Source organism: Bos taurus, chromosome 5 (assembly GCF_002263795.3).
Source record: "Bos taurus isolate L1 Dominette 01449 registration number 42190680 breed Hereford chromosome 5, ARS-UCD2.0, whole genome shotgun sequence".
Taxonomy (NCBI): Eukaryota; Metazoa; Chordata; class Mammalia; order Artiodactyla; family Bovidae; genus Bos; species Bos taurus.
In genome coordinates, this window is record NC_037332.1 from 43,801,220 (window position 1) to 43,815,104 (window position 13,885).

Sequence of the window (13,885 nt, forward strand, 5' to 3'; positions counted from 1 at the left end):
GCAAATTGCAATAACATGATACAGTGTTATCAACTATATTCACCATGTTTTAATTAGATTATCAGACCTTATTCATCTTACAGCTGAAACTTTGTACCTTTTTACCTATTTTATCCCTATTTCCCCCAACCTCCTAGTCCCTGGCAGTGATTTTTCTACTCTGTGTTTCTATTGTTGTTGTTTAGTCTTAAGTTGTGTCTGACTCTTTGTGACTCCATGGACTGTAGCCCACCAGGCTTCTCTGTCCATGGGATTTTCCAGGCAAGAATACTGGAGTGGGTTCTCATTTCCTTCTCCAGAGTATCTTCCCAGCCCAGGGATCAAATCTGAGTCTTCTGCATTGGCAGAGATTCTTTACTTCAGAGCCACAAGTGAAACATGTTTCTATTAGAATAACAATTTGATATGCAAAGCAGAAGAGCCAAGAAATGAATCTGGAGGGAGAGGTAAGGAAGGATCACAGAGGGTTTTAGAGTCTGAGTAAAGAGTTTCAGCCTTTTTCCAAAGCTATTAAATGACATGGTCACATTCGTGTTTTAAACAAGTTGTCCTTGCAACTGGCTGAAAGATGGATGCCTAGGGATAAGACTAGAGCCAGAGAGACCAGTGAGCAGGCCATTGGTATAGTTTAGACAGAAAAGCATAAGGGCCAAAGTAGCGCAGTGCTTCACGGTATGTTGACAGTGGAGATGGCAAAAGGGACAGATTTGAGAGAGGAGGAGTTTAAAATGATGGAGTGATTGGTAATGAACTAAGGAAGACAGAGAGTAGTGAGAAAGAGCTGCTGAAAGGGGAAAATATGAGCCAGCTTCCTTTCGCGTGGGTTGCATTTAAGGCATCTGTGGGCAATTCACATGGAGATGTCCAACAGGCCGGGAGCACAGAGACAAAACTAAGCAGAGGGATGCTTTTAACTGTTATCACTACGTGGGTGTGTTAGAACCGAAAGAGTGGGGGAGAGCACCCAGGAACCGTGTCAAGTGAGTAGGACAGAATACAAAGGGTAGAACACTGTCACTTAAAGGGTGATCAGAATAAAGGGGTCCTTGAAAGAGAGTAGGAATCCTCACTACAGATGCAGGAGAAGATCCCCGAGAATGCCCTGTCCTAGAGACCAAGGGTGGAAGTTTCAACATGAAGCCTGAAAAGCACCATAGGAGTTTGCATTTTAAAGCGACTGGAGACTTAAGTGAGAGTGTGAGGCAGAAGCTAAATTACAGCAGGTTGAGGGGTGATTGGGAGGCAAGGAGATCAAGATTGCCAATGTAACCCATTTTTCCAGTAATTTTATAATAGGAAAACTCAAACATATACAGAAGTAGAAAACAAACTATAATAAATCTCAGGTAGCCATCACCCACCTTCAGTTATCAAGTCATGGCCAACCTGGTTTCATACATCTTCCCACTCATCTTTACCCACTGTGAAGCAAATATAACCACAATACCACTTTCATGCCTTAAAAACAAAATACCCAAAACTCAAAATAATTCCTTAACTCGTTAACTATACATGAACTCTTTTTTTGAGAAGTCTGGATTGTGGAGAGGAGATACAGTAGACAGTATCCAATGAGACATAAGGTCAAGGACAATGTCATATTTTTAAACTATTTTATAACATTTTAGGATGGGAACACCTTAAGCATGTTTACAGGAAAAGGGGAATCTGCCCTCCCTATGCTACCACCCATCCTTGGAATTACTTTAACCATGCCTGTGGAATTGCACTTCGCTGTTACGCCCTGGTCCTGTCTGGACAGATCCACCAAGACTGCCTATGGTATTCACTGGAGTACTGTCCACTGTATGATTTAGCATCCCTTTCATCAAAGGACCCATGGAAAAAATTTATCTCAGCCATCCATGGGGAGAAAAAAAAAGCTTTGCGTCTTATGGGTAACTCTTACACTATTTCTCTTACAGACTATGGATCTTATCATTGATGATGGTCTTTTCATTTTGGCTACTGAAAACCAAATCCACAGTCCACCTTTAGTCCGTCTGTAACACTTTTTGGCATGGATCTCTAGGCACCCTGTTGGTCTCATCTTGTTAGTGTTCCTTATTCTTTGTTGTGGTTCAGTCACTAAGTCGTATTTGACTCTTCTGTGATTCCATGGACTGCAGACCTCCAGGCTTCTCTGTCCATGGGATTTGCCTGGCAAGAATACTGGAGTGGGTTGCCATTTCCTTTCCCAGAGGATCTTTCCAACCAAGGGATTAAACCGCATCTTCTGCATTGGCAGGCAGACTTTTTACTACTGAGTAACCTGGGAAGACTTTTCCTTATTCTAACCCTGTCTTTAGACATTATTGCATTGTTATTATCTTTATAAGCCACCTTAAAGCCTTTATAAGATGAAGTAAGATATAATAAAGAAACAAATCAATGTCTCTTCTAGCTCTGAAAAAGGACTGAAAAAGGACAGGTAGAGTGAAGGGAGAGGGGAGGGAAGACATGGGAGCCAGGGGAATTGACAGAGAAGGGCCTAGAGAAAACCTGGGGGGCAGCAGGGGCTGGGGCTGCTCACAAGGAGGGAGGCCTCAGAGCCTGAGTTGGAGGGAAGGGCTGAGGATGGATGTTGCAAAGGGCAAGGGGAAGTGGTACCTGTGCAGCCAGTGAAGCAGGAATGTGTTCCCACCACATCCAACCATCATCATGTCTTTTTTTAATGTTTATTTTTATTTATTTGGTTGCCCCAGTCTTGGTTGTGGCATGGGAACTCTTAGCTGTGGCATTTGGAATCTAGTTACCTAACCAGGGATCAAACTAGGCCCCCTGCATTGGGATGGCAGAGTCTTAGCCTTGGGACCACCAGGGAAGTCCCTTATCATATCTTAATTCAAAGAAAGATGTAACTGACAAAGCTCTTCCTTCTTTGCTGAATCTGATTTGAACATTTTTAAAGATTTGTTAAAGGCTTCTGTTTTAAAACAGCATTTTTAAATTTCTAACACCAAAGCAATGCTGAAGCTCCATCTCCCAATCCTTGTACATAGCACCTAGAATAGAAATGCTTTCATAGATATATTTGTCTTGAGCTTTTAATAAACCACATTATTTATTGCACAGCCTCTAATCTCCACTTAGTAAAACATTCTATGAAATAACTGAACAATGAAAAAGAATCTTTCCTATTTGAACTCCATTCCCATTACCATACCTAAGATGATTTCAACTGAAGCTCTTTGTTCTTTGTCATAATATAGAATGCTTTCTGATCTGCTATTTCGATTGAGGCATCGTTTCATTAGCTTAACCATGGAAACACTAGTAACCAAGATTAATAAAGCACCCACAAGCAGCCAAAAGAAGAGTTGTCCATAAGATGCACATCAAGAAAACATACCCAATATCTACCTAAAGAAACTAAAGACCTATATATAGAAAACTATAAAACACTGGTGAAAGAAATCAAAGAGGACACTAATAGATGGAGAAATATACCATGTTCATGGATTGGAAGAATCAATATAGTGAAAATGAGTATACTACCCAAAGCAATTTATAGATTCAATGCAATCCCTATCAAGCTACCAACGGTATTCTTCACAGAGCTAGAACAAATAATTTCACAATTTGTATGGAAATACAAAAAACCTCGAATAGCCAAAGCTAACTTGAGAAAGAAGAATGGAACTGGAGGAATCAACCTACCTGACTTCAGGCTCTATTACAAAGCCACAGTTATCAAGATAGTATGGTACTGGCACAAAGACAGAAATATTGATCAATGGAACAAAATAGAAAGCCCAGAGATAAATCCACACACATATGGACACCTTACCTTTGACAAAGGAGGCAAGAATATACAATGGATTAAAGACAATCTCTTTAACAAGCGGTGCTGGGAAAACTGGTCAACCATTTGTAAAAGAATGAAACTAGAACACTTTCTAACACCATACACAAAAATAAACTCAAAATGGATTAAAGATCTCAACGTAAGACCAGAAACCATAAAACTCCTAGAGGAGAACATAGGCAAAACACTCTCTGACATACATCACAGCAGGATCCTCTATGACCCACCTCCCAGAATATTGGAAATAAAAGCAAAAATAAACAAATGGGACCTAATTAAACTTAAAAGCTTCTGCACAACAAAGGAAACTATTAGCAAGGTGAAAAGGCAGCCTTCAGAATGGGAGAAAATAATAGCAAATGAAGCAACTGACAAACAACTAATCTCAAAAATATGCAAGCAACTCCTACAGCTCAACTCCAGAAAAATAAATGACCCAATCAAAAAATGGGCCAAAGAACTAAATAGACATTTCTCCAAAGAAGACATACAGATGGCTAACAAACACATGAAAAGATGCTCAACATCACTCATCATCAGAGAAATGCAAATCAAAACCACTATGAGGTACCATTTCACGCCAGTCAGAATGGCTGCCATCCAAAAGTCTACAAGCAATAAATGCTGGAGAGGGTGTGGAGAAAAGGGAACTCTCTTACACTATTGGTGGGAATGCAAACTAGTACAGCCACTATGGAGAACAGTGTGGAGATTCCTTAAAAAACTGGAAATAGAACTGCCTTATGATCCTGCAATCCCACTGCTGGGCATACACACTGAGGAAACCAGAAGGGAAAGAGACACGTGTACCCCAATGTTCATCGCAGCACTGTTTATAATAGCCAGGTCATGGAAGCAACCTAGATGTCCCTCAGCAGATGAATGGATAAGAAAGCTTTGGTACATATACACAATGGAGTATTACTCAGCCATTAAAAAGAATACATTTGAATCAGTTCTAATGAGATGGATGAAACTGGAACCTATTATACAGAGTGAAGTAAGCCAGAAAGAAAAACACTAATACAGTATACTAACGCATATATATGGAATTTAGAAAGATGGTAACAATAACCCTGTGTACGAGACAGCAAAAGAGACACTGATGTATAGATCAGTCTTATGGACTCTGTGGGAGAGGGAGAGGGTGGGGAGATTTGGGAGAATGGCATTGAAACATGTATAATATCATGTATGAAACGAGTTGCCAGTCCAGGTTCGATGCACGATACTGGATGCTTGGGGCTGGTGCACTGGGACGACCCAGAGGGATGGTATGGGAGGGAGGAGGGAGGAGGGTTCAGGATGGGGAACAAAGGTATACCTGTGGCGGATTCATTTCGATATTTGGCAAAACTAATACAATATTGTAAAGTTTAAAAATAAAATAAAATTTAAAAAAAAAGAAAAAAAAAAAAAGAAAACATACCCAAACCCTTAAATGAAAACATTATTAGATCTTCTTCAGGCAGTAGCAGACACTTAATGCTTGATAAACCTCACCTAACCAAATCAAAAAACCTCCATCTAGTCAAGGCTATCGTTTTTCCAGTAGTTATGTTTGGATGTGAGAGTTGGACTATAAAGAAAGCTGAGCACCAAAGAATTGATGCTTTTGAACTGTGGTTGGAGAAGACTCTTGAGAGTCCCTTGGACTGCCAGGAGATCCAACCAGTCCATCCTAAAGGAGATCAGTCCTGGGTGTTCATTGGAAGGACTGATATAGAAGGTGAAACTCCAAAACTTCGGCCACCTGATGGGAAGAGCTCACTCATTTGAAAAGACCCTGATTCTGGGAAAGATTGAGGGTGGGAGGAGAAGGGGACAACAGAGGATGAGATGATTGGATGGCATCACTGAGTCAATGGACATGAGTTCAGGTAAACTCCAGGAGTTGGTGATGGACAGGGAGGCCTGGTATGCTGCGGTTCATGGGGTCACAAAGAGTTGGACATAGTTGAGTGACTGAACTGACCAAATGAAACCTAGGATATTCAAACTCAAGTCAAATTTGCTGAAAATAAATTTCTCTTTTAAGCAAATGAAAAATAAGATTCAGGCCCAGGCCACCGAAGCTAGCTTTAGGGAGAATGCTTTCTGCACATTTTACCATCATGAGTTCATTCCAAAATTCTTATTTTTAGATACTTGGATTTATCTGTTAGCACATACTTTTAAGGCTCTGAGGAATGGAATACATGGAAATTAAAGACCTGAAGTCTCATAACTCCCTTTAATCCTGTGTTGGAAATCAAAGCAGCCAAGAGTAAAGCAGCAAAGACCCCTTTAAGGCATTGGAAAAAACCCTAACAAAATATTCATCCATAACAGCTAAAGGACCTGAAATTCTGGAGAAGAGAGGTTGTGCTGCTTAAGAAGTGAATCACTCAAGTGTGTTGTGAGGGGCGTCCACGTGGGGCTGTGCTCACAGTGTGCTGCTCATCTAAGAGCAGCTCTCAGTCTGGCAACCTTAAACCTGCTGACTGAAGTCCTTTTCAAAAATCACTGCTGTATTGGGCTTTCTGCCATGATTCAAATATGTCAAAACTTCCTCACATTGGTAGTGTTCTCAAGGAATAGGTCTGTGAAGTCAATTAAGTATCCTTAACAAAGAGGTTGTTGTTCAGTCTCTAAGTCATGTCCAACTCTTTGTGACCCCATGGATTGCAGCATGCCAGGCTTCCCTGTCCTTCACTATCTCCTGGAGCTTGTTCAGCCTCATGTCCATTGAGTCAGTGATGCCATCCAACCATCTCATTCTCTGTCATCCCCTCAATCATCCTGCCCTCAGTCTTTCCCAGCATCAGGGTCTTTTCCAATGAGTCGTCTCTTCGCATCAGGTGGCCAAAGTATTGGAACTTCAGCTTCAGCATCAGTCCTTCTAATGAGTAGTCAGAGGTGATTTCCTCTAGGATTGACTGGTTTGATATCCTTGGTGTCCAAGGGTCTCTCAAGAGTCTTCTCCAGCACCACAGTTTGAAAGCATCAGTTCTTTGGCACTCAGCCTTCTTTATGGTCCAAATCTCACATCCAGTAGACAACTACTGGAAAAACCACAGCCTTGACTATATGGACCTTTGTTAGCAAAGTGATGTCTCTGCTTTTTAATACGTTGTCTAACTCCAGTCTGTTATGTCCCCTGCATTGGCAAGTGGGTTCTTTACCCCTAGCATCACCTGGGAAGCCCTAAGGAAGAGGGCTTCTTTCCACCTGGGAAGAGGAGAGGTATTCAAATTTCCATTAGAGTTCCTTCTGGGTAGGAACTGAGGACTTTAAGATTTATTCAGCTCTGTCAAATTACAACCATTTACCCAGAAATCATTCCAAAAGTTCTAAAAATGTTAGAAATAATACAATTACTTTTTTGCAATTATACATATATGTATCTAATGTGCACAAAGCATTTAGGATAGTACAGTACATTTGGAAGTATTCTTAGTAATATTAGTTCAAATTTTCAAAATATGTATTCAGGCAAGCAGACTGTGTCAAATTGTGGTTAAATATACTTCTAGATGGATGTTTTATTCAGTAATCCCTTCTTAGCCAACTATATTCAAATATTTTAACTTAACAAGAAAATACATAGTCTGATATATATATATATATAATATATATATACATATATACTATTACATGCGTGTGCCATAAACAACCAAAAGTATCTCAAAATCTGAATCACTAACTTCAACAAAAATGTATTCTTGGAACATTGATTTTCACTTACTGTACAAAAAAAGGAGAGATGGAAATTCCCAAGGACGTGAATGTGCATTAAGTTTGTAATTGTAGAACTTGCTCAGGGATTTTTTCATATACCGACACAGGGTTACCGCTGATGCTTAGTTTTCACTGTCTAAGTGGTATGAGAGGTACAGACAGCTTCGTGTCCTTTTCTAACAAAATTCACATCGGATACAACAGTATTGAAAGGTGGGGACTGTAACTTTGGGCCACAATTTCTTTTTGCGACAGCCAGTGTAGACTGGGTCAGCAGAACCAAAGTGATAACATGAGGCTGGATATGCCTGTTATTTAACCAGAACTGCCATAATCCTTGGTCCAAACTAGTAGAGAGGCAACAGAAAGGCCTCCGGAGGATGGCTAGCTCTCTGGGCTCAGCCACCTCCCATGATGCTTCACTGCTTAAATCTCTCTCTCATCAGGGAAGGAGCAGGCAGGCAGGTTGCTGGGTGACTACAACCTCCGTCAGCCTGCCTCTGTCAACTTAGCATGAGGGTTTTTACTCATTTGATAAATCCCTAGTTAGCTTTGACAGTGATTCTGCAGTGCAGAAGGTTAAAAATAACAGTGTGCACCTCTAATGGGTCTGAAGAGTACATTTCCTTTGCCCATGAATAAACACTCCTGCACACGTGTCTCTACCCTGATAGATTCTCAGGCAAATTCCTGGCTCCCTCCAAGGCAGCTGCTTGACTTTGAGGACACTCACAATTTGAAACAATAAATCTGACATGAGACGTAGAGTCCATTGTATTAAATATCATTTTCCTAAATTTCTCATTTCAGCTCTGTTCAAATGACCTCTTATTATTTTGATTTAAATGTCAAAATACCACTTCAAAAGTGGCCACAAAGAAAAAAAGAGAAACATCATCTTGTTTTATTGTTTGAAGTTCTATATTTACCTGATCACACTAAAGAGAAGGGGTTTGTTTTGCAAAAGGCTTGCTTTGAAAAACTACATTAAATCTTTCAAGTCGTGGGGCCCGTTTTGGTCTTTCCATGTTAGACACACCCCAAGAAGTCTGGATGTTAGCTGCCATCTTCTGCAATCCTGTGCCCAGCCTCTTATTTTTTGTAGCAACAGGAAGTGACAAGCGTTCTCCTGTACCCCTGAGCAACCCAAGCACCTTTTCAAGAGGCCTTAATTATATCAGAGCCCTCAGATATTAGTTATTGGCCAGGGAGACTGTGGAGTTGGTGGTTTTGTAGGTATCCAAAAGATACTCTTTAAACCTTTATCACTTTATTTTTAATTTTTTTTTTTTTTTTTTTTGGCTGCACGAGGTCTTCGTTGCCATGCAGGCTTTCTCTAGTTGCAGCAAGTGGAGGCTACTCTTCATTGCATTCTCACTGCAGTGGCTTCTCTTGTGGAGCACAGGCTCTGGAGCGTGGGCTTCAGTAGTTGTGGAGCACGGGCTTTAGTTTTCTGCAGCATGTGGATCTTCCTGGAGCAGGGATTGAACCCATCTCCCCTGCTTTGGCAGGCAGATTCTTAACCATTGGACCACCAGGGAAGTCCTCAATAGGTATTTTAAAAACTGTTTCTTTTTAGCCCTTGAGATTAAATTAAGAATACATCCCAATTCTGACATGTAGATGTGACTTGTAGAAATAATGCGTGCTCTCCCTCCTTTCAGAACCAACTAGCCTGCTGAGCTTAATACAAACTCTTCTCTCTCCCCCACGTATACTCCTCCTCCCTTTCAAAAATAGCCTAATACTTGCCACAACCTTTCTCATTCTCTCTTTTTCTACACTGATAATTTATATTGTGCCATAAATGGTTTGTTTTTTGTTTTTTGTGGGATTTGACAATGTCTGCAAATGGCACCCAAAACAATATTGGGAGGCAAGTGAGGGCAGTCCTACCATCTGATTGGTTTTATCAACTTTCTCTCAAAAAACCCAGTTCCCCCTATCCTTTCATTTGCCCTCCATCTACTCAACATCCTCATCTCATCATTAAATGACTATAGTAGTCATCCCTTCCAACATGTTAATTGTTAGGTGGCAGCTTGGAGGTGTAGTAACATTTTAAAGGACACTCTTAAAGGAGAGAAGGGAGTGACCTTCAGACAGACTCTATAATTTCTTCCAACCATATGTAGTCAGTGGTGCTTTAGAAATCATCTCTAAAAGTTTGCCAGTCATTGACAGAGTCCTTTTTATATTGTCTACTCTTCAAAGCTTTTCCACATATATTATTCCTTTTGAACTTCCAAACACCCTTGTAAAACAAGTTGAGTATTGTTGTCACGCTTAGTTTCTCATACATCATACTTAGTTTCTCAAGTATGATGCTAAGCCACAGGGAGGTTAACTGACTCTCCAAAGTTCACACAGCTAATTAGCATTAGCCTGGGCAGCAGTCATCCTGGTTCTGCAAGCTCCTGAAATAAATTATCCGCCTTACCACAGAGGTAATTCTCAAATTCCATCCTCTGGACACTAATGGCTGCATGGCACTTTTCATGAATGTCCTCCGGTCTCTAATTACCTGCCTATCTCAGTCCGAGTGAATTCCAGAACATAAGACTTAGATTTTCAGCTGACCTTCTCTAACATATAGCAATATAATGAGGGTGCTTACATTCTATGACATAATGTTTCTGCTATAATTGTTTTGGGGCATTTTAAGTGGTTTTATATCTGGGCCTCAGGACTGTACTTATCCTGTACTAAAGGTACATTTAAAAAATCAAATGAGGAGAATAAAGTCTAAAAGGACTTAAAAGGTGCTTGGGAATAAAGAATCTTTAATATATTAAATTCTGCATTTGTTTTTACGTGATTGGCTGCCCTGGGTTTTAGTTACAGCATGCAGACTCTCAGTTGTGGGATCTAGTTTCCTGACCAGGGATTGAAGCCAGGCCCCCTGCACTGGAAGCACAGAGTCTTTGCCACAGGCAAGTCCCTATTCTGCATATTTTAATCATTAAACCATTTTGTTCTCAAACCACAGTTTCCGTTGTCATACTGGGAACCAGGACTGTCAGAGAAAGGAGATGGGCCTTGGGGGTTGGTAATGAAATCTTCCATCACAAAAACATTTGGAAGAAAGGTCATTAAGCCCATTATGCAGGGGAGTTTCACTTTGGCTCTTTGATAACATGGAAAGCAGGAGGGCTTCCTTCGTCACTCCAGCATGAGGTTCGTAAAACTGCCCCCGGATCACAGACCACCAAGTGTTCTTCCAAAGACCCACTAAGAGGTCTTTCTGACTAATGGTATGGGAAATTCCCACCTCAGGTTTCTTATCCAAAGCATTTTTGGGTGAGAACACTCAACAGTGCTGCTCTCCATGTAGCTTTTCCCACTGGGACATGACCACCAAATGACACGACTCTAGATAGGCCCTCCACTCGCAGAGACAACCCTCAGCTGCCCACTGCCCCTGGGGTAAAGTCCTAATCCTTCTACTTGGTATATATGACTCTTTATAATACAGTCCAGGGCTACCAGTTTTATGCCTGACACTATTCTGTGTTTGACACAAATCCAAGTATTTCCTATTCACAAACACCTGAAGTTCCCTGCTGTCTCATTTGCTCAAGTCACATTTTCCACCTGGAATATTCTTTCCCTTCTCTGTTTATCTGATTCCAGTGCAGTGTCAAAGACCAACTCAACTTACTCTAGGAACTTCCTTGGCAGTACAGTGGTTTAAAATCTGCCTTGCAATACAGCAGATGCAGGTTCGATCCCTGGTCAGGGAACTAAAATCCCACATGCATTGGGGAAACTAAGCCTGTGCGCCACTACTGAGCCTGTGTGCCGCAGCAAAGAAGCCAAGTGATGCAACTAAGACCCAACACAACCAAATAAATATTTTTTTAATGTGATTTGTCCCCAATTTAGCTATTTATAAGCATGTCTTCTTCCTCCTTTTAGATTATGTGATATAGAGTTTAAGGCAACAAATGTGTTTGTGGTAGATGCTCAATGCATTCAGTTAGGGATGTGGATAAATCTCATGTGTCCATACCACAGTCTCAGAGGCAGGAAGGTGCAATAGGACCTCATGGGTAATCCTGCCCAATGTCAGCGGGATAATCAGTAGAACAGCAGCAAGAACACAGACCTTTCTGGCATTTACTCTTTGCAACTGATTTGGTTTTCTCCAGTGTATGACCCAAGGCCTTAATCCTTTACCTCAGTTGAGTATATACATCCACTACATCACTGCATAATTAGAAAGGTTTTTCTATAGGGTTCATGAAGTTTTGAAGTAATAATATTAACATTTTTTCCTAGAAAATTTTGTCATTCTTACAAGGTTGTGTGGCTTGGAAATAGTTAAGGGGAAAAAAAGAAGTAGTTAAAGAAGATAGGCTTCCCTGGTGGCTCAGATGGTAAAGAATCTGCCAGCAATGCAGGAGGCCTGAGTTCAATCCTTTGCTCAGGAAGATCCCCTGGAGAAGGGAATGGAAACCCACTCCAGAATTCTTGCCTGGGAAATCCCACGGACAGTGGAGCCTGGGGGGCTACAGTCCATGGGGTGGCAAACAGTCAGATATGACTGCGTGACTAACATTTTCACTTTAAGGAAAACAAATCCCAAATAAAAAGTCAAGCTCCCACATGGAGGACAGAGGCCTGTCTTATAAAGAGACGTTGTCAGGCACACCTCGGTTCCCAGAGCACGTCCAGCATGGCAATCTTAGGGATCCACTGCTCCCATGTCCTCTGTAACTAAATGGGTTCCTGGAGTATGACTGGAGATCTGACCTAATGAAATGCACCAAGTAGTGTCACCAAGGCTGCTGAAGCATGAACCTGGCGTTTCTCAAGTCAGTGTAACAGAATCTGAGCTGTGCAGGCTGGAGGCTGGGCCAGAAGGCTATCTGGTAGCCAAGCGCACTGCCACGGCTTTAGAATAACAGTACAAGGTGGTAATCCGATGCCATCCCACCACATTTAGCCAGTTAATCATCTCAATCGTCCATCTTTTATTCATTAACACGGAGGAATGACGTTGTCTTTGTCCACTCACTTTGCCCTTTCAGGTTACCAATATTATGCTGTTCCAATTTTTTCCTCCATGTCTCATAAAATGCACCCAGTTTTAGCATCTTGTCACTCAGTAGACGTCAGTGCAACACTGGAATGGGATGGCCAGGTCACTGTTGCTCCCAGCGTCAGCAGGAGCATCTGTATAAGGGCAAGTCTTTAAGCCGTTCTTCTTGGAGCTTTCTTAAAACTGCATGTTCACAGTGATGTGAGACAAATAACCGCATGATCCAAGACAGGAGCCTACCTTACTAAAGAGTATCCCTTACTGTTATCTCAATCATCCATTTATTTCAGCCTTGAAGGAGAAGGTTAAAAATGGTAGGATTATTTGTGCATACATGTGTGCGTGATCGGTCGTTTACGCACTCAGTCATGTCTGACTCTTTGTGAGCCCATGGACTGTAGCCCTCCAGCCTCCTCTATCCATGGAATTCTTCAGGCCAGAATACTGGAGTGGGATGCCATTTCTTCTTCCAGGGGATCTTACAGACCCAGGGATTTGAACCTGCATCTCTTGTGCCTCCTGCATTCTGCATTGGCAGGCTGATTCTTGATCACTAGCGCCTCCAGGGAAGCCCAGGATTATTTATTTTATGTCTCAAGGTTAAAAATTCAACAGAGTATTCTTCAAAATACCAAATCAATCAGACTTAATCACCAGTGGAGCCCAACCACATTGCAAGTCCATACCACCTCCAGGGATGCACTCCTTCCACAAATACAGAAACACAAAGAATGGGCAAGGAATCATATCAAAGACCTCTGTGCAAAGAATATATTGTACATATTATTTTATCCCTGGGCTCTACCTCAACATTTGACACCTATGTAGCAGACTTCATATAAAAGGGATTAAGAACAAAGGCTTTGGCGCTTACAGTATTTACAACTTTTTTAAGGGGACACATGTTTGAGAGAGAAGACCATTTTAACAATTATTTGTTGCTGTCATGTTGCAAATGTCTTTTTCCTTAACTTTATTTCAAATTCCATAGTTGAAGTTTTTGATGGAAAACAAGACGCAAGGGGTTCTGTTTGTGGAAATAAAAAGGAGTGCACATGAGGGGCAGAGTGTGTTTTCTTTGGCAGTTCCTGTGCTACCATTTTGTCTTTGTTTTTAGTGCTGGAGGGCAGCACATTGGCAAGTAAGGCTCTAGTTAGCTTCATACTGTATTTACAGCCAGTTCAGTTCAGTTCAGTCACTCAGTCGTGTCCGACTCTCTGCGACCCCATGAATCGCAGCACGCCAGGCCTCCCCGTCCATCACCAACTCCCAGAGTTCACTCAGACTCACGTCCATCGAGTCGGTGATGCCAT

The 13,885-nt window shown here is 41.4% G+C and overlaps 1 protein-coding gene across 6 annotated transcripts in view; it reads left to right on the forward strand.

The window, feature by feature from the left end:
- The window catches only part of BEST3 (bestrophin 3), a 63,673-nt gene that overhangs the window by 38,584 nt on the left and 11,204 nt on the right, over positions 1 to 13,885 (forward strand). The window contains exon 10 of one of the 6 annotated variants that reach the window (XM_015471051.3): positions 3,213 to 4,087. The exons of the other annotated variants lie outside the window; for them this stretch is intronic. Within the exon in view, the coding sequence (XP_015326537.1) occupies positions 3,213 to 3,330 (118 nt within the window). The 3' untranslated portion in view covers positions 3,331 to 4,087. Of the gene's footprint in view, positions 1 to 3,212; positions 4,088 to 13,885 lie in introns of those variants that run through there. 6 annotated transcript variants of the gene reach the window in all.